Source organism: Coccinella septempunctata, chromosome 4, assembly GCF_907165205.1.
Source record: "Coccinella septempunctata chromosome 4, icCocSept1.1, whole genome shotgun sequence".
NCBI classification, from domain to species: domain Eukaryota; kingdom Metazoa; phylum Arthropoda; class Insecta; order Coleoptera; family Coccinellidae; genus Coccinella; species Coccinella septempunctata.
This window is the reverse complement of record NC_058192.1, coordinates 3,953,534-3,976,393: the sequence shown is the minus strand read 5'-3', so window position 1 is coordinate 3,976,393 and position 22,860 is coordinate 3,953,534. Positions and strand designations below refer to the sequence as shown.

Here is a 22,860-nt window from a genome sequence, read left to right as displayed (position 1 = left end):
AAAAAATTTTCATTATTCTTATTTGAATTTTCCTTTTTTGCCATCACAAATCGCTGACAGTCGCAAATGCTGAAGTTTCAGCAACGTCAAAATTTTCGAATCGCGAAAACATTAATCGGAGCAAAATAAACAGTTCCATGGAGAATTCAAAAATTGTGCAACTACACGAAATCATCAAGAATTCACTTGCAACGTATCTCAGTTATAAATGGTCTGCGGACAAGTTATATCTCAAAAAAAGGAAGAAGAAATACCAAAAGGAGGAAAATCACAAGAAGAAAAAGCCCGTCAGTTTGGATAGGGAACGATCGGTTATAAATTTGGAGAACAACGTTTTCATATACGACGCTAGGGACAAAACTTTTACTCAGCTTGATTTATGTGACTGTTTCAAAAACGGATTGAAATACAGGAAAATTGATCCTTTCGCAAACGCAACAAAGTGAGTGAGTATTTTTACATGGGTACCTTCGACAAATGTGTACGTAAGCTTATAAGCCATAGTCTACGGAAGATTTACGTACCTATTTTTATGTCAAATCTTTAGCAAATCTGCGGTGCAAATATCAAGTTGCTGCAGTGTTAAACCCATTTCTGCGAAGTATGCCGTAATTTTTTTTAAATGTCAATCCCTAAATTTCAGACCTCTAATCAAAATTCATGTATTCAACTTCAATATTAAAATACCGAAAATTGTGAATGAGAAGTGTGAGTACTTTACATAAATTTAGAAAAAAAAAAGGTTAAGAATTATTTTCGACCGTTTCAAGAAAATATTGACCCAGCTAAAGGATTCTGTTGAGAATACAGAGGTGTTTATTACCTCGAATTCTTCATCAATGGATACGAAGGCAATCGTGTTTTGACCATTTCAACTCAAAATTCTAAAATAACATTTGACATTTGGAGTAAATGAAGATTTCTTGTCCTAGGAACTAGGAGCTTTTTTCTCGTGAACCTTCCCTCAGCCAATTATTCTATTTGCTCGTTCTGAAAAAAGGAAATGAATTAAATTTTTGTATCTTCATCGCAGGCCCGTCAAGAAGAAATACCAACTCTGCGAATTACAGCAACAATCTCCGGCAGAGCTTCGTGAATATCAGAGCTATCAACTTGCCGATGTCAAAGATAGCGTCGAGCGAATTTTCAGTAATCAACTGATGAAGAGGGGTAATAACTGGACCAAGGCTATCAACAATTTATGTCCTTCAAAATTCGATCTTTTCATACAGAAAGAGTTGAATAAATGCGCCGGGAAAAATTTTGATGTGAAATCGTTCAAAATAAACGCAAAACAAGAAACAAGCTCGACCTCCAACGACCAAGTTTGCAGCAGTGCTGCAATTGGGTACTATACGATCACAACGTATGATAATGCTCTGCAGTGCCAGAATCCCAATATCAGTAACAGAAAAGGTTAGTCAGAAATACAATGCTGTAGGTTTCAACAAGAGCAGCAGGCCTAAAGCTGACACCTGCCGATCTTCTAGTCTAGAGGCTGCCCCTCCTCTAGTTTTCTGGTGCTTCGAAATTTTAAGGAATACTTCCGACATATTCTTCGAAGAAACCAGAAAATACTCCAGTAGAGTAGTACACTCGCTTGTGAAATTTAATCCTTTTAGACTGCCTAAAACTGTCTTGTACTGCCTAGAGGAAACCTTCGTTTGTTTTATGTTACCTCTCATTCGCGTTGTTCACTGTTCGCAGGTAGAAAATTGAGTACAAAGCAATGTAATTTCATCGGCTTTCGAGAGGAAACATCAGTATGCCCGAAAAAATTGTACAGTAAGGGACTACAATGCAAGTTGTCCAATCATCATCAGCAGAAGAAAGGGAAGGTTTGTCACTACTTCAGTAAATAACACGACTAGATGAGTTCACAATAGTCAATAATTTGTGAATTCGTTGAAACTTTCGATGCAAACTATTAGGAGTACAGATAAGAAGGAAAACGCGTCCATCTCCAGGTACGGCAAAATTATTCTCCTACAATATATTAGCAGCGCTCCAAACCATGTAAAAGTACCTACTTGGGTACCTTCAAAAGATCCTACTCAGTAATCGGATGCTTTCAGAAAGATGAGGATAAGTAGTGGCTATAATGATTGATAAGCAGGCCAGGAGATCCACCTTTTCGGGCCAGAATGAAATGAAATTCATAAATACCCAGCCAAAAGCACTATTCTTTCTTATCGATGAGTTGAATCGGCACTACCCACCCCTGTCTGTGATCGGCGCTAACCTCACTTTTATGAAATTTGAAAATGTGGGACATTGAACCAATAAGTTGTTACTCTTTGATTAAACTTTAAAAGACCTTTTAGAGGTCTTTTGTTGTCGGAAACTTATTTGTACTCCTAATAATCCAAACTCTGCCTCGATCGTTCATCGCATCATACCTATATGGTTCCTTTGGTTTCCAGATTTCTCCAACGAAGGATCTGGGTGTGCAATGTTTCTACGCATCCAAAGGAGAACCGAAAAAGGATTGCGTTGACGAAAGAATCGGAGACGTTCGAACGCAAAACAAGAAGACCCCACTGCCGAGACAAAGAAACTTGTCGCCCAAAAAAATCACGAGGAAAAGGCATGGCAGTCTGAGTGATCTCTTCCCGCCTCCCGAGTCCAAAAACGTCGGAAACCTGATACAAATCAACAGTAGCGCCGAGATACGGAGAATCCTAAACGACGAATCGGATTCCAGCTTGACTTTGTCGAACACGGGAGAGTACTTCAGGACGTACCTGAGCCCCAGACCACTCATGACCTATTATCAGACGAGTTCGACTTCCAAAGTAAGCCGCAGCCACTTAACCCCTTTATTTTTGAATGTTTACCTTCAAGCATGGGTCATAGACAATCATGCATGGGTGGGATAGGGCGGTCACGCTAGAGTAATAAAAAAGTTATAACTATTTCGTTTTGAAGGATAACAGAGGTGACACAAACGATGAACGATACGCCAGAAATCAACCGATAGTTAGGGTAATGGCGGCTGCGAACAATAAGCAATTCTCCCACGTCGATGCCATAATTGTCACGGCACAATCCAATCATACCTCCCCTGTCTGTTCGGTGCACTGTAAGAAAAACGAAATCATCAAGCAGTGCGACTGTACATACGAGAGCACCAAACATAAGAATCAGGGTCAGGATTCATTCAATCAGCCGTTAGTTCGTACTGGTAAGTGGAGTGTTTATCCAAATAGTAACAACGTATTACCTTTTGGTTTATCTATGGTAAGTGGTTCAGCCATAGAGAAGTCTAAGTCTGGGTGCAGCACAGAGATATAGAATATATCTCTGGTGCAGCAGTTCAACTTCTCGATTGATATTCCAAGCAGGCCCTGGCTAGGAGCCCTTTAGTTGTTTGGCGAATTGTGGTTGGTAAGCTTTGGTATCTATGCAGAATCAAATATTTTCAGTGTGCTCTTCGAAATGTACCGGGCCTTGTTCAGCGGCTAGAAAGACAGCAGCGACCCTCACATGTCCGAGCGATTGCCCATGTCCGGGCCAAAGATACGTGGAAAGACGTAACCCCATGATACCATGCGTTTGTCCTCCACCTCCGAGAAAAGCTTGCTGCGAGTGTAACAAAGAGGTGTCCGCGGCTTGCATTTGCGATCTTCTGTGCAATCTAAGGGAGAGGATCAAGAAACAAACCGAGGTGCAGAATAGGAACCTTGATCAGATACTGGAGGAGCTGGACAAACAGGACAAAGAGATACAGCTGATTAGGCAGTTCGTGGAGAAGTCTAAGAAGAAGAAAAAGTACAAATGCTGTGCCAAGAAGAACGCTGTCTGTTCCTGTTACGCAGCAACGGTGCAATATGATTTCAATAGTTCTCCGCCAGTTGGTGCAGCAGAGGTATTCGAAGAGAATGAAGCGGATGAATGTGTTTTACCCGAAGTTGATGAGATGAATGAGGAGGAAGAACCTGAAATAATTCAAATATTCGGGTAACCATTTATTCTATGTCGTCTAGATTAGAAATTTCGATGTCTTGATGGGATTTCTGTGTCCTGTGTCCACACTGCTTATCTACTCTACTTATTACAGATCGAAGAACAAACCTGAGATGAAAAATGAACAAGCTCTCGAGAAAGAGTCTTGGAAAGCGCTATGGAAGAAAAATAGCAGAGGTCCTTTCGCGAACGAATTCTTCAAGAAGAAAAACAACATTCGAAAAAAATGCTCATCTTCTTCCAATGGTCCAGATGAAAATTCGCAATCGAGAGAAAATAAAAAAGATAACAAGTACAATAAATGGTTCTCGAAATTAGGTAGCAATAGTTGTGAAACGAAAAAATTTCCTTACTGACTGTTTCTTTTTCAGTTTGTTCTAAAAAAGATTTGAGAAAGAATGTATCCTGATGATCCCTACACTTCTTGGCGCTATTTAGGCGGTTCAGTATCCATTGTGCAGTCGAAATTCCGAAGTGAGCTTTGTGTAATTTTGAATAATAAAATAGCAGAGTGAAGAAATCTGATTCCTTTAGTTTTTCTCCGAAGCAAAACACAGAGGTTGACTTTGGTTTTTCCTGGAAAATCAAGGGGTGATAAAAGGGATAGACGACAAAATTTCGATGATATTGATTCATCGAAAACAAAACGTCGACTCATCGTTGTCACCCCTACTAATATATCTACAGCATTCTGTAATCAATTTAATCGATACTCGCGGCGTTGGCATAAGTATTCTGTATCGCTAATAGATGACGGCGTTGCGATCTTTATTGTTTTTAGGTTAGCGAATTGAGCACGTTCTAAGAAATTCTAGAGAATTCGATTAGGTGCCGTGCCGGGTCTGAACCACATTCCTTGAAATCTAGAAATTCATAAATCATAACTAATAGAAAAATGGTAAGTGGAAATATTTAATATATTCCCATAAAATTACGACAAAAGCTTGAATATATTATCAAATCGATTTCATTTTCGATGAATTTTCCTCTTGCATTCTTCCCTCCGTTACAAATACGATAATCTGAAACTTTCAGTCTGGAGTTGCGAAAAGATTGTTGCCCTTGTTGGATAGAGTTTTGGTCAAAAAAGCCGATGCTATCACCACGACGAAAGGGGGCATCGTTATTCCCGATAAAGCTGCAGCTAAAGTCCTTAAAGCAACCGTAGTAGCGGTGGGACCAGGTGCAAGAAATAAAGTAGGTTTCTTAGCTGTTCTTTTTGGATCAATTTTAACATACCATTTATTTTTTGTATGTTAACATACTTTATTTTAGAATGGTGATCACATCCCACTATCTGTCAAAGTAGGAGATAATGTATTACTTCCTGAATATGGTGGAACTAAAGTAGAAATTGAAGAGAATCAAGAATATCATCTCTTCAGGGAGTCTGATATACTGGCCAAATTGGAGAATTGAAAGGATCTCGAATAAATTTAGGTTTTTGAACTTATGTTACATTCTCTATGAGAATTGAGGCTTTTGAGGGTACGATATTACATAACTTGGTTCGTGCTGCCCAAGAGACCTCTCCTGGTTTTCTGTAAAATTTCATTGACTTTTCTGAAAACTTGTTTTTTATGACCTAGTCTAAATATGTAGTAAGAACTTATATCGAAATATATTATTTATAAAAATTTCTGGCTTTCATTTTTCCCATGAAAATGGTGTGCTAATTTGCTGTTGAATTCCCAGCAATACAGAGAATCTGTAGAAAAATTGGATTTGTAATAGATGAATAAATATGGCGTAAGTACAGCTGCGCATCCACCACATCCAATGTATTTGTTGAAGGTACGCCTATAAGATGGTTAACCTAACTCAATTTGAGTATCAGTAGATTAGACCATAATTTCTCTCTCAATAATAAATATGAAATCAAAGAATGAATTTTCCTTGAAAATTAGTACATAAATGCTTCATTGAATGTTCCATTCAAGAGAAATTGAATCCAAGTTGAAAACATTGTACGAGTTATTCTTGAAAATAGATTTACAATTATAATAACCTCTTCAGTGAAGTAAATCGTATATTTCATGTAACACTTCTTACCGCCTAAGTTAAATTTCGAATTTTGTATCGCAGTATAAAACGTAAAAGCTTTCATCAGTAGAGCGGCACTGGAACTGGTTCGGGTTCGAAGCTTCCTCGGATAGAAAAAAATTCGGTTCTGATTTGTAATTGATGGGTAATAAGAATAATTCCAAATTCCAAGACAATAATCTTTGTGTGAAATTTTGTAGCGTTCTTAGGATTTCAGGAAACAATAATATTGGGGGAAAATTATACATTCCATAAATATATATATCAACTGGATCATCATAACTGGAATGATATTCATACCTAAAAATTGCGTAAGCAACGTAAGATCAACTGGCTTATCATTATCAATGGTTAATTACGAAATATAGTCGTCAATAAATTGATAAGTTAAAATAACATTGTGAAGAAGCAGCAGCTATTTTCACAATAGAGTTTTATATAGATAATGATTTGAAATCTGAAAAGATAAGTCCACAGAATTGTGGTGAAATTAGAGACATTTCAAGGGAAATTCATATATTCCGGAAACTATATACAAAAAAGGCGAGACATATATTGTAACCATCTACTTTTCAGCTTTAGTGCAACATGAAATTATTGGCACATTTCAGTTCCACTCATTCTCAATGGTATTCTTAAGTACCATTAAGTGCCAGAAATTATCTGAGGAGATTCCGAAAAATACTTCCCATCCATTAAATTTCAACCATCCTACCCAGCTGATTAGATAACGTCTAGTGTCGAAATGAATGGAAATTTTATTAATCTAAATATGTCATGAAAACAATACTCTGAACAACTAGCCAACCAAGCAAAGGTTATATCTAAGCGATCAAGGTCAATTACAAACAAGAATTTTGAAATTGAGTACCACCTCTCTCTGCTTACATCGACTACTAACAGAAGCGCATTATTAGCAGTCTGCGGCAGTTTATTGAAGAATGGACCTGAAACGAGTTCTTGTTGCTGATGCTGTAGATGCACAATGCACCAAACTACTGACTGAAAATGGATTCACAGTCGACTGTAAATATAAACAAAGTGAAGAAGAGTTGATTAAAAACATAAAGGTAAGTTTTCGAGAATAATTTAATTAAGGGCCAATTTAACCAAATTTTAGACTGATAATTGATCGATCTGAAACTTGTCTTCAATTTGTCAACATTAAAATATAATTAAGTTCATTTATTTCATTCATTAATGAATTAACTGGAACACGTTTTCATAAAATTATTAGTGTTATATACTACATAAAGATAATAACCCGAGAGACTGTCAAAGAGTCACCTCTTTGTGAGTTCGATACAGAAAAATTATGTATACCACCTTAAAATAAACTTCAACTATATTATTGCTAATATAGCTAGCTAACTTGCTAGAGAGCGCCAGTAGAAAACTGTCGATAAATCAAAACATTTTCTTTTCTCGTAATTTTTTTTATGAAAATATATTTTACGCACGAGGAACTTACCCGGAAAAACTAGAAGTAACCAACTTTCTTTGTCTAACTTTGTTGTTTTTGAATCTAAACCTAAAAGAGTATCTTTTCAGGATTATGACGCAATAATAGTGAGGTCCGATACTAAAGTAACAGAGAAAATAATCAAAGCTGGAAAGAATCTCAAGGTGATAGGAAGGGCTGGAGCTGGTGTAGACAATATCAACACTAACGCTGCTACAGCAAACAAAATACTCGTCTTGAAGTGAGTGCAAAAAACTTGAACACAAATGAAAATTGATAAAGAGCAATAATCAATTAAATGATTACGAATTCGCAGAGTACAGACAATTATAATTTTGATAAAAAGTACCTCTCCGTGCGGGACTCGAACCCACGACCTCTTGATTTCCGGTGAAGTGCTTTACCACTGGGGTACCAGAATTAGAGGTTCCTTCCAGAGGTCGCGGGTTCGAGTCCCGGTTGGAGAGGTACTTTTTTCAGATTTCAATAATTTTACGCCGCCAATTCTTGATTTAGAATGCTTCATAGTCGAAAAACTCTCGTTTCAATAACCAATTATTTTTGATATAGTACACCAGGAGGAAATGCTATCAGTGCTTGTGAACTGACGTGTTCCTTAATTACAAGTCTAGCCAGAAATGTAGTTCCTGCAGCTGCATCTTTGAAGGCTGGTAGATGGGATCGCAAGCTTTATTCTGGCCATGAGTTGTATGGGAAAACATTAGCAATAATAGGCTTAGGAAGAATAGGAAAGGAAGTAGCAACAAGGATGCAATCCTGGGGTATGAAGGTAAAATCTCAAGATAATAAGTTTCACTAATGATAAAAAGTTTATATATTGTGAAACCCACTATCTAATATTCTTTACTTCAGACTATTGGGTTTGATCCCATTGTTAGTGCGGAGGAGGCGAAAAAGTTTAATGTAGAATCAATGGATTTGGAGAAAATTTGGCCCTTAGCTGATTACATCACTGTTCATACGCCTCTCATACCCCAAACAAGAAGTAAGTAAGAAAAACCTTTTGAAACCTTGAGAGAAGTCAACTTGAAAGTTTTCTAAAATAAATGAAGTCACAAGTCTCTTCAAGTCGAATAACACATACAGGTTGTGCTCGGAAAATTTTAGCAAAAATATAATTTTTCAGATATGATCAATGACAAAGTTTTCTCAGCTTGCAAAAAAGGGGTTTGCATAGTGAATGTTGCCAGAGGTGGCATTATTTGTGAGAAGGATCTACTAGTAGCTCTACAAGACGGTAGATGTGGGGGAGCTGCCCTCGATGTATTTGAACAAGAACCACCAACTGACCCTGTTACTTTAGAACTTATTCAACATCCAAAAGTTATTGCAACACCCCATTTAGGAGCGAGCACTTCAGAAGCACAAATCAGGGTGGCTGTTGAAATTGCTGAGCAAATTATAGCTTTATCTGGAAGGAACCTTAAATATACTGAAACACCTGGTGTAATCAATAGAGCAGTGCTTGGAAAGTAAATGATTTTTAACAAGAATTACTGTTTTTTTTTATTTCTTGTGAATTATTATTCAACCTAATATTCCTGGGCGTGCCATCAAATTTTGAGTTGATATTATTCAATTTTGAAGTGGTTTCTTCATTATCAGCTTATGCTAGATATATTTGTGCAGGTGTTATGTGACTCAAGAGTAAATATCACCTCAAAGGAATTATTTTATTTTATGGACCCAGCAGAATTTTTTCAAACAATGAAAATTTACTTTCATTGAAGCAATCTGATCTTTGGTCAGAAATTCATGAAAAAACAGGACTTCAGAGTCACTAAAAGTACTTTAATGTTTCTCTGCATTATTATTATTATTTACAATTAGCTCATACAAAACATATTCAGTTTCCTTCAACTATGACCATGCGCTTTCTTAATACCATCCTCTACAATCTCCTTTTGTTTCAAAAAATCTTTAGTAGATTGTAATGCTAATTCTAATACAGCTTTTTTTGTTGAGTTATTCTTTATGAATTCTTCTATCATTCCAAAATCATCATTTGTTTGAGTGAAATTTACATCATTAATTTTCCCATATAATTCGACCAATAATTTTGCTTCATCTATATGACATGTTTCAATAAGGTCTAGTAATAAATTGTCAATCATTTTATTCCAAACAAGAAAGAAAGTCATACTTCCAAAATGTCGTGTGGAACGAAGCTTCTCAAATTCGTTATTATCATAAATATGTTGGTAAGTTATAGAAGTAACCCTTTGATACTCTTTATCATCAGGTTCAAATTGTTGGCAAGCAAGATCTAGAATGAAAATATATTCCTTGCGATTTAAAATGTCCTCAAAATGCTCTCCAATGAATAAATGAGGAATTTTTAATTGCCTATGAGTCTGAGGAAAATAAACTTGATTCATTCTATCTCTTACATTCCAATCAGCTTCGTGAAGCTGCCCGTTGGGATCTCTAACAACAATTAATCGTTCATTATTTTTAAGGCCAAATGTTATATCAGTAAAAACTATTTTCGAAGTTTCATACCCAATCAAAGCTGGATCAGATGATAGGACTCTGTCTAATGGTTTACGCACTGCTACAGCTGGAGGAAACTGAAGTAACTGTATCGCTTTTTTTTGCATTTTATCTAATTGTTCTTTCAACTGCGCATCAGTTAAAAATTCGAACTTAGGATCTTCAAGAGTTCCTACTCCCCTCTTGTGAAAAATTTTCTGAAGATCACTTCTGGTTAATTTCAACAGGAGATTTTGGACATCACTTTTGAAAAAATGTGGCCTAGGATCATTTGTTTCATCTAAAATAACAAAATTCATCAAAAATGAAGATTCACCCAAGTAGATACTCACTGTACTCTTTGGAAACGTAACTTAAAAATCTATAATTCTTCAGGAACGCGTTAAACTGCCCTGAATTTGTAACTCCTGACAATCTTATTATTTGCCTGAGTACAGCCATGATCGACTTTTTCCCATAAAATATTTATATTTAACTAATAAGAAAATATTTCAATTTTCCGATAGGTTAGGAAAAATTTGCATTGAAAATTAAAACCATAGACATAAATTAAAATTACACAGACAAGATAACCCAGAAAAACATTTTTCAACCCAAAAATTAAATACTTAATTCAGACATATTATAATGAAATTAAAAATATATCTGCATCCAATAAATTTGTTTCTTTTTTCGAATTCATTCTCATTTCCATTTCTCATTTTGGAACGCAGACTCACCGACTAGAGATGATTCATATCATAGATATACTAACCTAACTAACTAAGTTATTAGTTCTATGATTCATATGAATCTGACATTTGTTTGTTGTTCATCATCAAAAATAAGTTTTATCTCTTGATTGTTGTTTTTCTTATTATACTAGTGATATATATATATAACAAGTAATTACAGGACAAATACCTTTTTTTAAATTTGAACTATCGATCTTTGTCAAAATGGGTAATGAAATGTCTTCAACTGCAATGGAAAGTATCCTTGATGATGTATACTGTTTCTTAATTTTCTACTTATAAATATAGAATTGTATAATATTGAAAAATAATACTTGTAGTAGGCGAGTTAACCATTTCGCATAAAGTAGGATATATGAGGAAATTTATTAATTAGTTAGTTAACTGAATAAAATGATATTTTGCTGTTAATAGATTTCCTAGATTGATAGCAGGGAGCTGAGTTTGTCTTATAATTTTCACTTTATTAGTTTTTTGATATTTTTTCTTAGGAATTTTCCTTTAACAATTTATTAGAGCATTTATTCAACCTTAAATTTGCTGTGAAGGAATTAGAAAGAAGTTCAAAAAGATGTGAGAAAGAAGAAAAACAAGAAAAAGCAAAGACGAAACAGGCTATTCAGAAAGGAAACATGGATGTGGCTAGAATTCATGCTGAAAACGCGATACGACAAAAAAATCAATCTCTAAATTATTTGAAAATGTCGGCTAGAGTTGATGCCGTAGCTAGCAAAGTTCAGTCAGCAGTAATGACAAGAAAAGTAACAAATTCCATGGCAGGTAGGAAAAGTTCAATATTAATTCTACTTGGCTGTTGCTGTCTGTGGTATATGATTATATCTATAAAAGATTATCATTATAGGTGTTGTAAAAGCTATGGATGCTGCAATGAAAAGTATGAATTTAGAAAAAATATCCTCAGTTATGGATAAGTTCGAACAGCAATTCGAAGATTTAGGTGTTCAAAGTGATGTTTTAGAGAATACCATGTCTCAAACTACAACAACTTTAGTTCCTACTAATGATGTTGATGCCTTAATGCAGCAAGTAGCAGATGAAGCTGGGTAAGTTTCATTTGTGTTTCATTTTATGTGTTTCGAAGTATGTTATAACATATTTTTTCTAGCTTGGAATTGAATATGGAATTACCTGAAGGTCCACAAAGTTCTGTTGCATCCACTACTCAAGTATCACAAGAACAAGATGAATTAACACAGCGATTAGCTAAGCTTAGGCAGACTGAATAAAATAATGATGGTGTGATAGATCTGTTCAGAATGGATAAAGTTGGAAATGCTGTACCATAAAGATTAACATATGATAATAATTAGTTATAATTTCAACTCATATTTTTTGCTATGGTCAGAGCTTAAATATGTTTGAAACATTTTTAAATTTTATTTACACATACAAATAAAAAATGATGGAAAAATTTTTCTTTCTTGTTAATATCCTGCATAAAGTATTCAGTTTCTTGGTTACAAACCAAATAAGTTGTAGGTTTTAAGATGCTTTGAGATTGGTATTACTTCCATTTACCAAATTCAATCTTAAAAAACCTCAGATCAATTAAAAAAAAATATTTTTTATTGATCTGAGTAAAAAACCTAGACAGAAAAAATTTTTCAGTAACAAATTTTGTACACGTTCACGATACGAAAAACATCCAACATTTTGTGGATGACATTAACAACCTTGAGTAGTTTAATCAGAGACAATTAATACTCGACGTTATCATTCAAATCTGTATAATTGGTTGCCTACAATGTGTATCAAATAATGAATCAAATATACAATCTGGGATTGAGAAATAATAACTCTTAAACTTGATTGAAAGTAATGTTTTTTAACCATTAGAATAAAATAAAATCAATGTAAAAGTCAAGATAAGAATGTGCAGAAGTAATATGCTGGTCTCTGACAAACTGCTCAACTATGCAACAATGCGTCATCACGCGAAGAAGAACATAGAAACATGCTAGATCGTGAACAACTAGGCTAGGTCCGTAAATTGAATCCGGAACCGGAAAAGTTTCATATGCCGTCCAAAAATTACATGTCCTTATACAATGATAATAGTAATGAAGTCATTATTTGAAGTTTTAATTATGATACAACAGTGAAAACTCTATTCTACATCGAGATACTTTTGAAAAAATATACAATTTTATCCATTAAAGGAGTGTCCCAGTATTAATTTCGAAACGACTCAAAGCTGAAAAATAATGGAAATAATCGAACCTCCTACAGCTAGAAGAAACAGTAGAAAAAAATTCTAGGATTTGATTGCCATGTAATGGTGGATGCGCTTCAAATATTAGGAAAAATTTTATATATGAAACAAATCAAGATTTTTTCATAGGAAATAGTTTGAAACCAAGTCCCTTTTGGATAAGATCCAGTAAATGCGCTTTTTGAAGGCTCAACAAAAATTGTCTTGTCTGATACGATTCGAAAATTCAAATTTCCCGCGCTTTTCAAAATTCTGGAAGTTGAAGATTTAAATCGTAGGTGTGGCATCTATGCACAAATAGTTTTTTTTTCACAAAATTTATACGATGACTCCATTTTCTACAAAAAAAGCACAAAGCAATATTTTTCGTTCTGGTAGTCATGAAATTTATAATCTTCTTGAAACTAAAAGTGACCGAATTACGTGAAATTAATGATGAATTATTTAACCATTACACACGTGTCTCGCTATCACAGGTACCTTCACCCAGCATCGGCCACACCAATTCTATATATGAGAAAAGTGAATTTTTACCCTAGCTCATTATTTCACTGATTTTTTTCCACTATATCTGCACTATTTTCAGAAAAATACGGGCAAACCGATTTTCTCAGAATCCGAAAACTAACTGGACAGTTTGTATATAATAATTCAAAAAGATATTGGAAAAATGAAATGATAAAATAAGCCGAGCAATACTTTGATTCACAGAGTGTCGATTCTAATGTTTTTTTTCGAATATGAGTTTATCATAAATATTACAATATTCAGTTCTTTTGAGCCCTCGATGATATATTTCAAATATTATTCGCATATACTCATTGCCCATTGCCCACAAGAGCAGCAATAGAGTTATGGATGGAAAACTCGAAACCGACTGGGAGAAGACACAAACGAATGAAACATTTTCTATAATATCATTAAAATACATGCACAACCTGTATATTATGAAAAAAATTTTAAATGGAAAATTTTAAATTTGAAAATGATTTTGAAAAAAGCATGTTCATACAACATCGTCATTACAATTGTTTCTACAATCGTTTTGTTGTCAAACAGATAAGATGTTTTCTATTATTTTAAAAATAAAACTGCGCATGTCTATGATTACGAAAACCTAACCTATATGAAACTGTTTTGAAGCATTTTGTCCAAAATACTTATTTCAAATATTCCCGCGCTTGAAAGTAAACAATATGTTTCACCAATCAAAAATACGCAAATAGTTACTATGGAAACTAGTAAACAATCATGGACGAATGTGTACGCCTCTTTTCATCACGTGATCATGGGACCTTCGACCATTGGTTGAAAATTTTAATTTCAAATTTCCCGCTTTTTACTCATCTACTAGTAAATTTTGATCGAGCATTTGGCAACATTGTGCGATTTCTCGGGTTGGATGTGGCTGTAATAATTATAATATTTCATTATATTTATTCTCAAATAAACAGTTGTGCAAATTTATACTTATTGAAAATAAGAAACTTAAAAAGTTATCGCGATAATATCTGTTTGTGCTCGATTTCGGTTGAATCGTGGTTTCAGGTATTTTATGACATGAGTTATCTGACACGCCATTTTAAGTGAGGAGTTCACGTTTGGTGATGTCCGTATAATGGGAATCTGGAAGATTAAATAAGTTTTCAACATTATTTACATTGGAAATAGGTACTTCATTTCTTATGAAGGTAAGAACAGTACTTTTCAGTAATTAATTTTGGTTATTAGATTGTTGAAACGTGAGAAGCATGGAAATGTCTATTTGTATATTGTTGTAGAGAATTGTTGGCCCACAAATGAATGAATCTTTTCATCTTGAAATCATAATAATTATTTTTTAGAATCGACTTCATAAGTAGTCTAGTAGCTGGGGTAAATCGATATCGGATAATTTAAGAAGTTCAATTCTTACCTTTACTATGATTTAGGTATGTTTCTATTATTACTTTATCATTTATATACTTACATTACATATTATTTGTGATAATTCACAACAGTTTGGCTACACAAGAACTCTGAAATATGAATTTAGATGTACCAAATATTACAACTTCATCAGAGGTGTGATCAACATGTGCAATATTCGTTGATGCTTTGAAGATCTTCTTATTTTAAGTCATTTGTCTAAATCAGTTTGATTCAAGCATTCTTCTTCTACTAATAGAAGCAAAAATGAAATAGTTCAATTTTTTCATTATTATTATGAGTATTCCCTTCAAATATTCATTCATTCATTGTGGGGACTGATGCAATAAATGATTCTGAAACATTGTTATAACGAAAAGTTCAGATAGTAGCCATAGCTATTTATGCTCAATATGGAATGAATATTGGGTAAAGAGAGATATATTATCCCAGCTATTTTATTTAATGCGATTTATGAGTTCTCTAGCTCGATGAGATGCTGTTGCCTAAGACACGCTTAAACAAGCTCATAGACAATAAGGTCTATGGTGTATTCTCACCATGAATTGCTCCGAAACACTTCTATTGTTTCAGTACGTTGTTATGTCTTCGAATCAGCTGATGATAATAGATGGTCAACCCACTCATCAAGTTATAGTTAACCAGCAGCCAGTAGTATATCAGAAAAATCCAGCTGCTGGAATTATAACAATTCCTCAACCTCAACCCCAAACATTCTACTACATGGATAATACCAGTAGTGTTCCTGCAGAACTGACACAGACAGAATCTGTGGAAGTTCAGCCGATTGTGCTCAATCACAGGCTAGGTAGTCAGATTTCCCTGGTTCCCAGACCAGCGAAATCATCTATGGCAGCTCAACAACTAAATTTTCTGCAGCAAGTTCAGGTACATATCGTGACACAAAAAAATTTTCGTATCTTTGGTGATGATATTTTTACGGAAATTCGCCATTTTCAGCGTCAAAATTGTCCAACCAAAATCATTAGACCTCCAACGAGTTCAATCCATCATCATTTGTCCCATCCTGTTCAACGTCAGGAGCAACAAACACAACACTTTACAACGTCTAGTTCACAGCATAAACCTCAGGAACACTTTGTTGATCAAGCTTCCGTTAGTTTAGAGAGACCAAATTCAATTTACAGACAACAAATGAATCAATCGAGCCTAAAGGTAAGAATAGACTTTTTGTGAAGAAGAAAAAGAAGAAGAATATTTTGAAATTGCTACAATGTAACATGAAGTGTTTTCAAATCATTCCCAAGAATTTTTGAAACTGTTAGGATGTTTTAGAAGCTTAGCCCAACTTTTTTGAAATTACTAGGTAGTTTTAGAATATTTAGATAATCTTAATTGCAGAAGGTACAATCTAATCCTGTTTTGGATATTACTTCAAAAATGAATACCATGCAGAATAGTAAAGAAGCAGATCAACAAGAAGTGGTTACCCTTCGTGATGGAAATGTCATTGGTGTTACAGGATATAAAGAACTTTTGTTGAAGCAACAACAACAAAGGTATGTTCAGTTTATTACATTAAGATGTTTGATTACGATTATTCACAATGATTTTAATCTTGTATATTGACTTTATTGCAAAATTAACCGGATTTTGTTTCCGTAGATTAAACATTTTGCCAGACCACAACCCCAAAAAAATAAGAGCACCAAGCCTTAGTAGGCCTCGTCCGAAATTGACGAACCCAGGAAGCATGATGCGAAATAACAGTTCAAAGTTTAGTCCAAAAAGAGAAAATTCAACCACAGAGACAGCTGAAGCTTCTAGAGTCAATCCTCAGGCAATATCTACTCCCAGCTACCCAGAAAACTCAACAACCAGAAGAGCTGTACCAGCACAAACCGAAAACATTAACAGGTGAAAGATTCACAACACTCGGATCATATTTTCAAGCAGTCTAAATTTATTCTATTTTACAGTGTCAGGACAATTCCAGGAGCACAATACGCGGGAAATTTAAACAATCAGAAGCAGCAACAGCAACAAATGGTGCAGAATGCTTCTTCACGCCCAGAGCCACCTCCACAGCAGGTTCCACAGCAACAGCAACAAAGACAAAATGGTCATAATTACATCATACAGCCGGCTAGAGTCAGTGCGAACAAATCTGCCCAGTTTTCACTGCCCAGTTGTGTACCTTCTAGTCAACTACAGAAAATAATTGGTGAGTGAGATATATCAGGGTTTTGCTGTGCAATAATTGTTTTTTGAGCGTCTCATCTCAAATCACTCCTGGAACCGCCACTGGCAGGAATAGAAGCGGATTTATCAGTGAAGATGATTTTTTTTCTAGAAAAAACACCCGTTAGTGAGGACTACCCGGATTCAATAAGAATGCTCATCCTCCTTGCCAACGGAGAACAGAGGTTGATTACTTTTTCTCTTCCCAATCAAGCTTGTACGATACAGGAGATTTTGGAACAGGTGGGTGTCCCTTTGACACCCGAAACGCCTCTGGAGGTCTCCGAGGCCAATACGAACGGCATAAACTACGTTGTAACTGTTGGATTTCGACTGAGCAATTCTCAGGTATTCATTGCCGCCGTCATTGGCGAATTTCAGGTGATAATTTTGAATTTGTCTCTTCAGGGCGAAGATTCGAACGAAACGTCCGGAAATCATCAGGGTGTCGCCGAATCGCAAACCCAACCCACCCAAACTCCTGCGACGGAGGATCAGTCGCCCGAGCTCACGAAGGAAGTTGAACAACCTAGGTACATTGAAGGAAAAATGGCCGTGTGCGGTTATTGTGGCTATTTATCCGACGATTTCAACAAGTGCATGAGGTGTAAAACCAAGCTCCCCGAAAATGTCAAAGCCATCACGGCGAATTCCAAGAAAGTCGAAAACAAGCAACCCCTCGTGAAAAAGGTAGATCAAATGAATTCTCCCAATACAAACGGTAAGTGAATTTCTTGTGACCAAATAAAAATAATTAAAAAGTAGATTAAGGGAGTTTTAACAAGATTTCAAATATGTAACGTTTCTTCATCCTTTAGAAATTTAACTTTGTTTCAGGAACCAAAGAGCTGACTCAGTCCAAAAAGAAGCCTTCCGCTAGGAGTAAAAACAACGAGAACGAAACAGTCATCCTCACCCTCAGTTCGGACGATGAGGACGATACGGAAAAGTCATCCGGTCCTATCAATGAGAATATCCTGCAGAAGCTGGGAGCGTCCGTGACACTAAGTCCCGTCATCAAGAAGGAACCTTCTATGAATGACATACAGAAGAGCACGTTGAACGTTGACAGTAAGTGTTTCGATGTGAATTAAGCGATTTGTTTGTAATTATTTTCTTTTTCAGATGATAAGGATAACGCTTCTGTGGAAAATTCAAAGAGTGTACTTCTTCAATGCAGAACTGTGCGCATTGGATCCTACAGGACTTTTGCCAAGGATAGTGTGAGTAAATTCAATAATTAAATTGATGAAGTGTCAAAATTATGTTAATTTCTATTTGTGAGAATTGTTGGGCAGGAGTTCCTGAGTTTCCCAAGGTTTTTTGGTTGTTTCCCATTGTTTTTTCACCTGGGTACAGTCTGATTATTCGACTTACCTTCAGTTCCTTTCGCGGTCGGCGAAACAGACAAATAGACCATTTTCCGAACCCTCTAGTTTTTCTGAAAGAATTCCATAAATACCGAGGCCAAAAGCACTACACTTCGCTATCTACAAGTTGAATCGTTACTACCCACCCTTATATGTCATCCGTGCTAACCTGACTTCTGTCAGTATTGTCAAACTGACGTAAATTTGTTTACATTCACGTTTTACGACATCTGTCACAAAACGGCTAAAGAAATTCAAGATGTGTGGTCTGTAGCCCCATCCTGGTGGAACCTAATGTTCCAATTTAGGCTGTAGGAAGGTTTCCAGCATCGAAACTCAAGGCTGGGAAGTTCTGTGACGGTGACGTTTTCCTCCACGAAAAAGTAAGGGCCTATCGCTACGAATTGAGACACGGCAAGCCAAATTGTGACTTCAGGTGAGCAGAGTGGTCTTCCAAGGAGTTGATTAGAATTAACTGCAGTCCAGTATCGGGTCGCGATCTGAGAACGTTTATTTTCGTAAAACGTACGAACAGCAAAGCCTCGATGCATATTCCGGTCGACTTTAAACTACAGACCCTAAGGAACACAAAGAGCCCTTCCGCACCTACCTGCCCCCACCACAGCCTGACCTTACGAAACTCGTAAATCGGCTCCGGCACACCCTGTATATACCGATAATCCGTTGGAAGAAAGTGCGAAAAATGTCTTCCCTGCTGTCTTTTTATGTATATTGACGAGGGAATTCACGTCCGGATTCTGAATTTTCGGGATTTTTAGCAGTGGTCTTTTCATTTCGCTTGCAACTATGGTAAGCATCTTTAGGGGAATCTCAGTCTTAAGATTGTATCTTGAGAGACTACTCCGAAGATGCCTAACACGGTTATGGGCGAAACGCCCGTTTTAATACCTTTTTATAGCTTTCCATGGCTGGAAAGCCCAGAACTTCGAATATTCATACTTTTTAGGCCTTGTCCAAGTGCAGCGATTGACTATCGAAACCGCATCTGCGCATATGTTCGGGATCTACTGCGCCCGTACCGCAGTGGTCTCTTACTGACTTTTAAGACATCTTACTGACTTCCTATTTCAGGTTGTCATTGATAGATCTTCTATGACTCTGAAAGTTCTCCATCTCACCACCAAAAACATAGTGACATTAACAATAGAGAGGACCGACATTGTCAAAGTGTTGATCTGTTTCCAAAAACAACTGCCCCTCCTTTTCTATTACTTGAAGCCGTATATGGGCAGTACCATAAGGGATTTGTTGGGAATGAAGGAGAATGACGTGAATTATTACGATCCATTGTCGGACACTGAATCGCATAGAAGACTAACTATACTCCCTGAAAACATACCGGACGAAGTGAGGATGGCGTTGATAGAGATTTATAGACCGTCTATGAATGGCAACAATATTTTAGAAGAATTGACCCTGAAAGAAGCCAATGACATTCTCATCAAGACCTGTCCGAAGGAACTAACTCTGGCTCATGTGCAACCCACTGCTGGATCGTGAGTACTCTTTTTCAATTCCTTAACATACTGAATATAAAATTCTGAATTGGTTTTCAGATTATTTGAAGTCAAACATTTATTCACTTATCCACCAGAAGGAAGAGGAAGGATATCCATTAATACTGAAGATTATATGTGTTTAGCTTCTGACCAGTTTTTAAATGATGTTATCATCGACTTTTATCTTAAATATTTAGTGAATGCATTGGTTCCCGAAGAACAAGAGAAAATACATGTATTTTCAACGTTTTTCTACAAGAGGTTGACAACAAAACCAGTCAAGGCTTCTAGGTAAATCATTAGTATAGCCTGTGATGTTCAAGATATTAATTTTTAGTGTTACAGGAAAAGTCAGCCAGCAGAGCTGGATCCACTGTTGAGTCCAGCAGAAAAAAGGCACGCGAGGGTGAAAACGTGGACCAAGAACATCGATTTGTTTGAAAAGGATTTTGTGGTAGTCCCAATCAACGAAAATTGCCATTGGTTCTTGGCCATAATCTGTTACCCGGGTCTTGATGGTTGTCAGACGTTTGACGGAAATCCTATTAAAATCGAAATAGCTCCTAAGAAAAAAAGTGAGTATTTTTTCATATTCCAATTCCGGAAAATTTCAATTTTTTTTTTGCAGGTCGAACGAAAACAACCATCGGCAGCGTGACCATAACTCCTATGAAAAAAGAGGAACCCCCTTGCGAAGATCTCGAAAGTGATAAAGATGAGGCGGAAGGGGATGAAAGTGAATTGGAAAGTGACGATTCAACGGATGATACGCAAAAGGTGACTTCCCACGCTAACAGACCTCCAATCAAGCAGTAAGTGAAGGTTTTACTTAGTTTATTGTACAAAGTATTATACATTATTTATTTGCAGACCCTGTATATTGATATTTGATTCGCTTGCTGGCACCGGAAGAAGCAGAGTTGTTGCTACCCTGAGAGACTACCTAACGTGCGAATATAAGGCAAAATATAACAAGGAGAAAATTTTCACAAAGGATGTAATTAAAGGGGCCTGTCCGAAGGTACCCCAACAAACTAATTTCACTGATTGCGGTCTGTATTTATTACAGTATGTGGAACATTTTTTGATGGTGAGCTCAACATTCATATCCTTTATTTTTTCATGTTTATTTATTTATTCAAAATGTTTTCAGGAACCAATAAAGGATTATTACATTCCAATAAATAGTTTGAAAAATTGGTTTGATGAGTTAACTGTTACAAGGAAAAGAGAGGATATCAGTATTCTGATCAAGAAGTTGATGATGGACTATAATAAGGATACTGCACTCTTACCAGATATATTATTCCCCACAAAAAATGGTTAGTTGTATTCTATTTTTGGCCATTTTTAATGCTAATGCTAGAAGCTTTAGAATTGTTTGAATTTCTGATTTTGTTTTTTCTCTAAGGCACAGTTGTTGATCAGTTTGCGGAAGACGAAGAAGCAGAGGAGGAAGTGTTTGATCATGAAGAATTCGAGAGTCCACCAGTGGGAAGTGAAACAGAGATAGATACTTCAATGTCGGTACAAGAGGAGGAAATGACAAAATCTGAAAGTGCTTCGATTCAAGCTTCGAGTGAGAGTGCTAGTGAAGATAAACTAGATGAAGCCGTTAGTAATACAGAACTATTCAAGTCTGATTTAAGTGAATTGACATTACAGAAGCCTCAGAGTAGTAGGGACGCATTGTCTTATCTGAAAGCGAAACGTATTATTAGGAACAAAAATTTCGAAGGTCCTAGCTGTAAAAAGACAAAATTTTCGGAGTAGGTTTTTTAATTGGTTGACATTGATTTAAATTCTTGAATTCATCAACCTTGTTCAAATTTATGTTTCAATGTTTAGATCATTTAATTTGTAAAATAAAATTGTTGAAAATATTTCTTGATTTCCTGAATGATGCCTATTTTCATTTTTAAGCGAGGAGTGTTGAAAAGTTGGCATTTTATTAAATAAGATTTTATTCATTTCTCTTCATTGTTGTACTCGTAATAAAAACTCCGAAATTAGTGGGAAGAATTTTTACCTAGGCTGTGATTTGATATCTAAGTTTCAACCAATATTCATGGATCTATCTTTTTGATATCTTGGAGAATATATTATTTATCTTGATGAGAATTTATAATTTCATTTTCTTCCAGGAATTGTAGAACGAGTAGACTTCTGACTCGAGCCAGTGCAGATTTTTTCGCACTTGATTATAAAATATTGGTGATGTATATGAAGTTTCCCACATGAAATCTTATGAATACATTATTTAACGTATTTCACTCTTCCTTGATTGATCCGATAGTAAATTGAATAACTCTAGATGTTTTTTTATTCACCAATCACCAGCTTGATTGTTTTTTTTTGGAATCGTGATCATTGTGAAATTCTGATATAGTGTAGTGTGTGGTGCCCTATCAATTCTTATGGACAGTTCTGAAATATATAGCACTGTAAATATAGTTTAATATCTTAAGAAGTGACAAGATGGTGGTGCTAAATAAATGGTACTAATTCACATTCAAATAAATCGTATGTAAATAATTTCATTTTCAATTTATCTGCCTATTCAGTATATTGAGGGGTAATTCTTTATTGATGGATCAATATGACCACTAATTTTTAATCATTTTTATTTTCCTATAATTATCAGAGACCTGGAAGGCCAAATATACCTATTTATTTTCTCCATCATGTGTCGGTTTTTTTGAAATGTGAATTTTTTTCCCACATATACCTACTTGTTTTCCATTATAAATTTTTTATTACCTTATTTTACTGTGTTCAACACTGAGCAAATTTCGAGACTCCTATTTCAGACCTCTATGCTATATTAACTTTGGAAAGTTGAAAGGATGTGAGTCTTGAGAAGTATTAATATGTACAATAAAGCAAT

At 35.6% G+C, this 22,860-nt stretch overlaps 6 protein-coding genes across 9 annotated transcripts; 5 read left to right on the top strand and 1 right to left on the bottom strand.

Moving 5' to 3' along the window:
* The first annotated feature begins 65 nt into the window (after window positions 1-65).
* LOC123312090 lies at window positions 66-4,491 on the top strand. Of its 3 annotated transcripts, none has more exons than XM_044896317.1 (8): window positions 66-442; window positions 1,034-1,416; window positions 1,708-1,838; window positions 2,424-2,795; window positions 2,929-3,184; window positions 3,426-3,960; window positions 4,061-4,284; window positions 4,338-4,491. In XM_044896317.1, exons 1-8 carry the CDS (start codon window positions 138-140, stop codon window positions 4,373-4,375), a joined length of 2,244 nt encoding a protein of 747 aa, XP_044752252.1. In that variant the 5' UTR covers window positions 66-137; the 3' UTR covers window positions 4,376-4,491. The 3 variants fall into 3 exon arrangements, with proteins under 3 accessions (XP_044752252.1, XP_044752255.1, XP_044752254.1); XM_044896320.1 differs by having other exon boundaries at window positions 325-446; XM_044896319.1 differs by lacking the exon at window positions 66-442 and adding an exon at window positions 599-708.
* A 211-nt stretch (window positions 4,492-4,702) lies between these two features.
* Window positions 4,703-5,603, top strand: LOC123312091 (10 kDa heat shock protein, mitochondrial-like). The gene is made up of 3 exons (XM_044896321.1): window positions 4,703-4,864; window positions 5,002-5,163; window positions 5,242-5,603. The coding sequence occupies exons 1-3, from the start codon at window positions 4,862-4,864 to the stop codon at window positions 5,383-5,385; spliced, it is 309 nt and encodes a 102-aa protein (XP_044752256.1). The 5' UTR covers window positions 4,703-4,861; the 3' UTR covers window positions 5,386-5,603.
* Window positions 5,604-6,822: 1,219 nt separating this feature from the next.
* On the top strand, window positions 6,823-8,985 carry LOC123311322 (D-3-phosphoglycerate dehydrogenase). Its single transcript, XM_044895219.1, has 5 exons — window positions 6,823-7,079; window positions 7,561-7,712; window positions 8,042-8,261; window positions 8,345-8,477; window positions 8,619-8,985. The coding sequence occupies exons 1-5, from the start codon at window positions 6,951-6,953 to the stop codon at window positions 8,966-8,968; spliced, it is 984 nt and encodes a 327-aa protein (XP_044751154.1). The 5' UTR covers window positions 6,823-6,950; the 3' UTR covers window positions 8,969-8,985.
* Window positions 8,986-9,262: 277 nt separating this feature from the next.
* Window positions 9,263-10,533, bottom strand: LOC123311321 (28S ribosomal protein S22, mitochondrial). The gene is made up of 2 exons (XM_044895217.1): window positions 10,318-10,533; window positions 9,263-10,265 (listed from the first exon to the last, which is right to left on the bottom strand). Exons 1-2 carry the CDS (start codon window positions 10,424-10,426, stop codon window positions 9,349-9,351), a joined length of 1,026 nt encoding a protein of 341 aa, XP_044751152.1. The 5' UTR covers window positions 10,427-10,533; the 3' UTR covers window positions 9,263-9,348.
* Window positions 10,534-10,776: 243 nt separating this feature from the next.
* Window positions 10,777-12,153, top strand: LOC123311324 (charged multivesicular body protein 1b). The gene is made up of 4 exons (XM_044895220.1): window positions 10,777-10,957; window positions 11,236-11,499; window positions 11,582-11,783; window positions 11,846-12,153. Exons 1-4 carry the CDS (start codon window positions 10,924-10,926, stop codon window positions 11,964-11,966), a joined length of 621 nt encoding a protein of 206 aa, XP_044751155.1. The 5' UTR covers window positions 10,777-10,923; the 3' UTR covers window positions 11,967-12,153.
* Window positions 12,154-14,330: 2,177 nt separating this feature from the next.
* Window positions 14,331-22,286, top strand: LOC123312542. 2 transcript variants are annotated; one of them, XM_044897022.1, is made up of 18 exons: window positions 14,331-14,643; window positions 14,797-14,883; window positions 15,455-15,769; window positions 15,842-16,057; window positions 16,244-16,401; window positions 16,508-16,759; window positions 16,822-17,066; window positions 17,196-17,431; window positions 17,492-17,804; window positions 17,921-18,154; window positions 18,209-18,306; window positions 19,546-19,970; window positions 20,031-20,264; window positions 20,319-20,548; window positions 20,602-20,785; window positions 20,844-21,063; window positions 21,127-21,295; window positions 21,385-22,286. In XM_044897022.1, exons 3-18 carry the CDS (start codon window positions 15,464-15,466, stop codon window positions 21,744-21,746), a joined length of 3,882 nt encoding a protein of 1,293 aa, XP_044752957.1. In that variant the 5' UTR covers window positions 14,331-14,643; window positions 14,797-14,883; window positions 15,455-15,463; the 3' UTR covers window positions 21,747-22,286. The 2 variants fall into 2 exon arrangements, with proteins under 2 accessions (XP_044752957.1, XP_044752956.1); XM_044897021.1 differs by lacking the exon at window positions 14,797-14,883.
* Window positions 22,287-22,860: the final 574 nt, after the last annotated feature.

Bases quoted from the DNA above. Each gene is read 5' to 3' on its own strand.
- LOC123312090 (XM_044896317.1), top strand. From the start codon at position 138: ATGGAGAATTCAAAAATTGTGCAACTACACGAAATCATCAAGAATTCA. The intron at 3,961-4,060 runs GTAACCATTTAT...TACTTATTACAG, and splicing joins GAAATAATTCAAATATTCGG to ATCGAAGAACAAACCTGAGA. The intron at 4,285-4,337 runs GTAGCAATAGTT...TTTCTTTTTCAG, and splicing joins TAAATGGTTCTCGAAATTAG to TTTGTTCTAAAAAAGATTTG.
- LOC123312091 (XM_044896321.1), top strand. The intron at 5,164-5,241 runs GTAGGTTTCTTA...ACTTTATTTTAG, and splicing joins GACCAGGTGCAAGAAATAAA to AATGGTGATCACATCCCACT.
- LOC123311322 (XM_044895219.1), top strand. From the start codon at position 6,951: ATGGACCTGAAACGAGTTCTTGTTGCTGATGCTGTAGATGCACAATGC. The intron at 7,713-8,041 runs GTGAGTGCAAAA...TTTTTGATATAG, and splicing joins AACAAAATACTCGTCTTGAA to TACACCAGGAGGAAATGCTA. The intron at 8,262-8,344 runs GTAAAATCTCAA...TCTTTACTTCAG, and splicing joins TGCAATCCTGGGGTATGAAG to ACTATTGGGTTTGATCCCAT.
- LOC123311321 (XM_044895217.1), bottom strand. From the start codon at position 10,426: ATGGCTGTACTCAGGCAAATAATAAGATTGTCAGGAGTTACAAATTCA. The intron at 10,266-10,317 runs GTGAGTATCTAC...TTGTTATTTTAG, and splicing joins TTACGTTTCCAAAGAGTACA to ATGAAACAAATGATCCTAGG.
- LOC123311324 (XM_044895220.1), top strand. From the start codon at position 10,924: ATGGGTAATGAAATGTCTTCAACTGCAATGGAAA. The intron at 10,958-11,235 runs GTATCCTTGATG...ACAATTTATTAG, and splicing joins GTCTTCAACTGCAATGGAAA to AGCATTTATTCAACCTTAAA. The intron at 11,500-11,581 runs GTAGGAAAAGTT...TTATCATTATAG, and splicing joins AGTAACAAATTCCATGGCAG to GTGTTGTAAAAGCTATGGAT.
- LOC123312542 (XM_044897021.1), top strand. The intron at 16,402-16,507 runs GTATGTTCAGTT...TTGTTTCCGTAG, and splicing joins TTGAAGCAACAACAACAAAG to ATTAAACATTTTGCCAGACC. The intron at 20,786-20,843 runs GTAAGTGAAGGT...ATTTATTTGCAG, and splicing joins AACAGACCTCCAATCAAGCA to ACCCTGTATATTGATATTTG.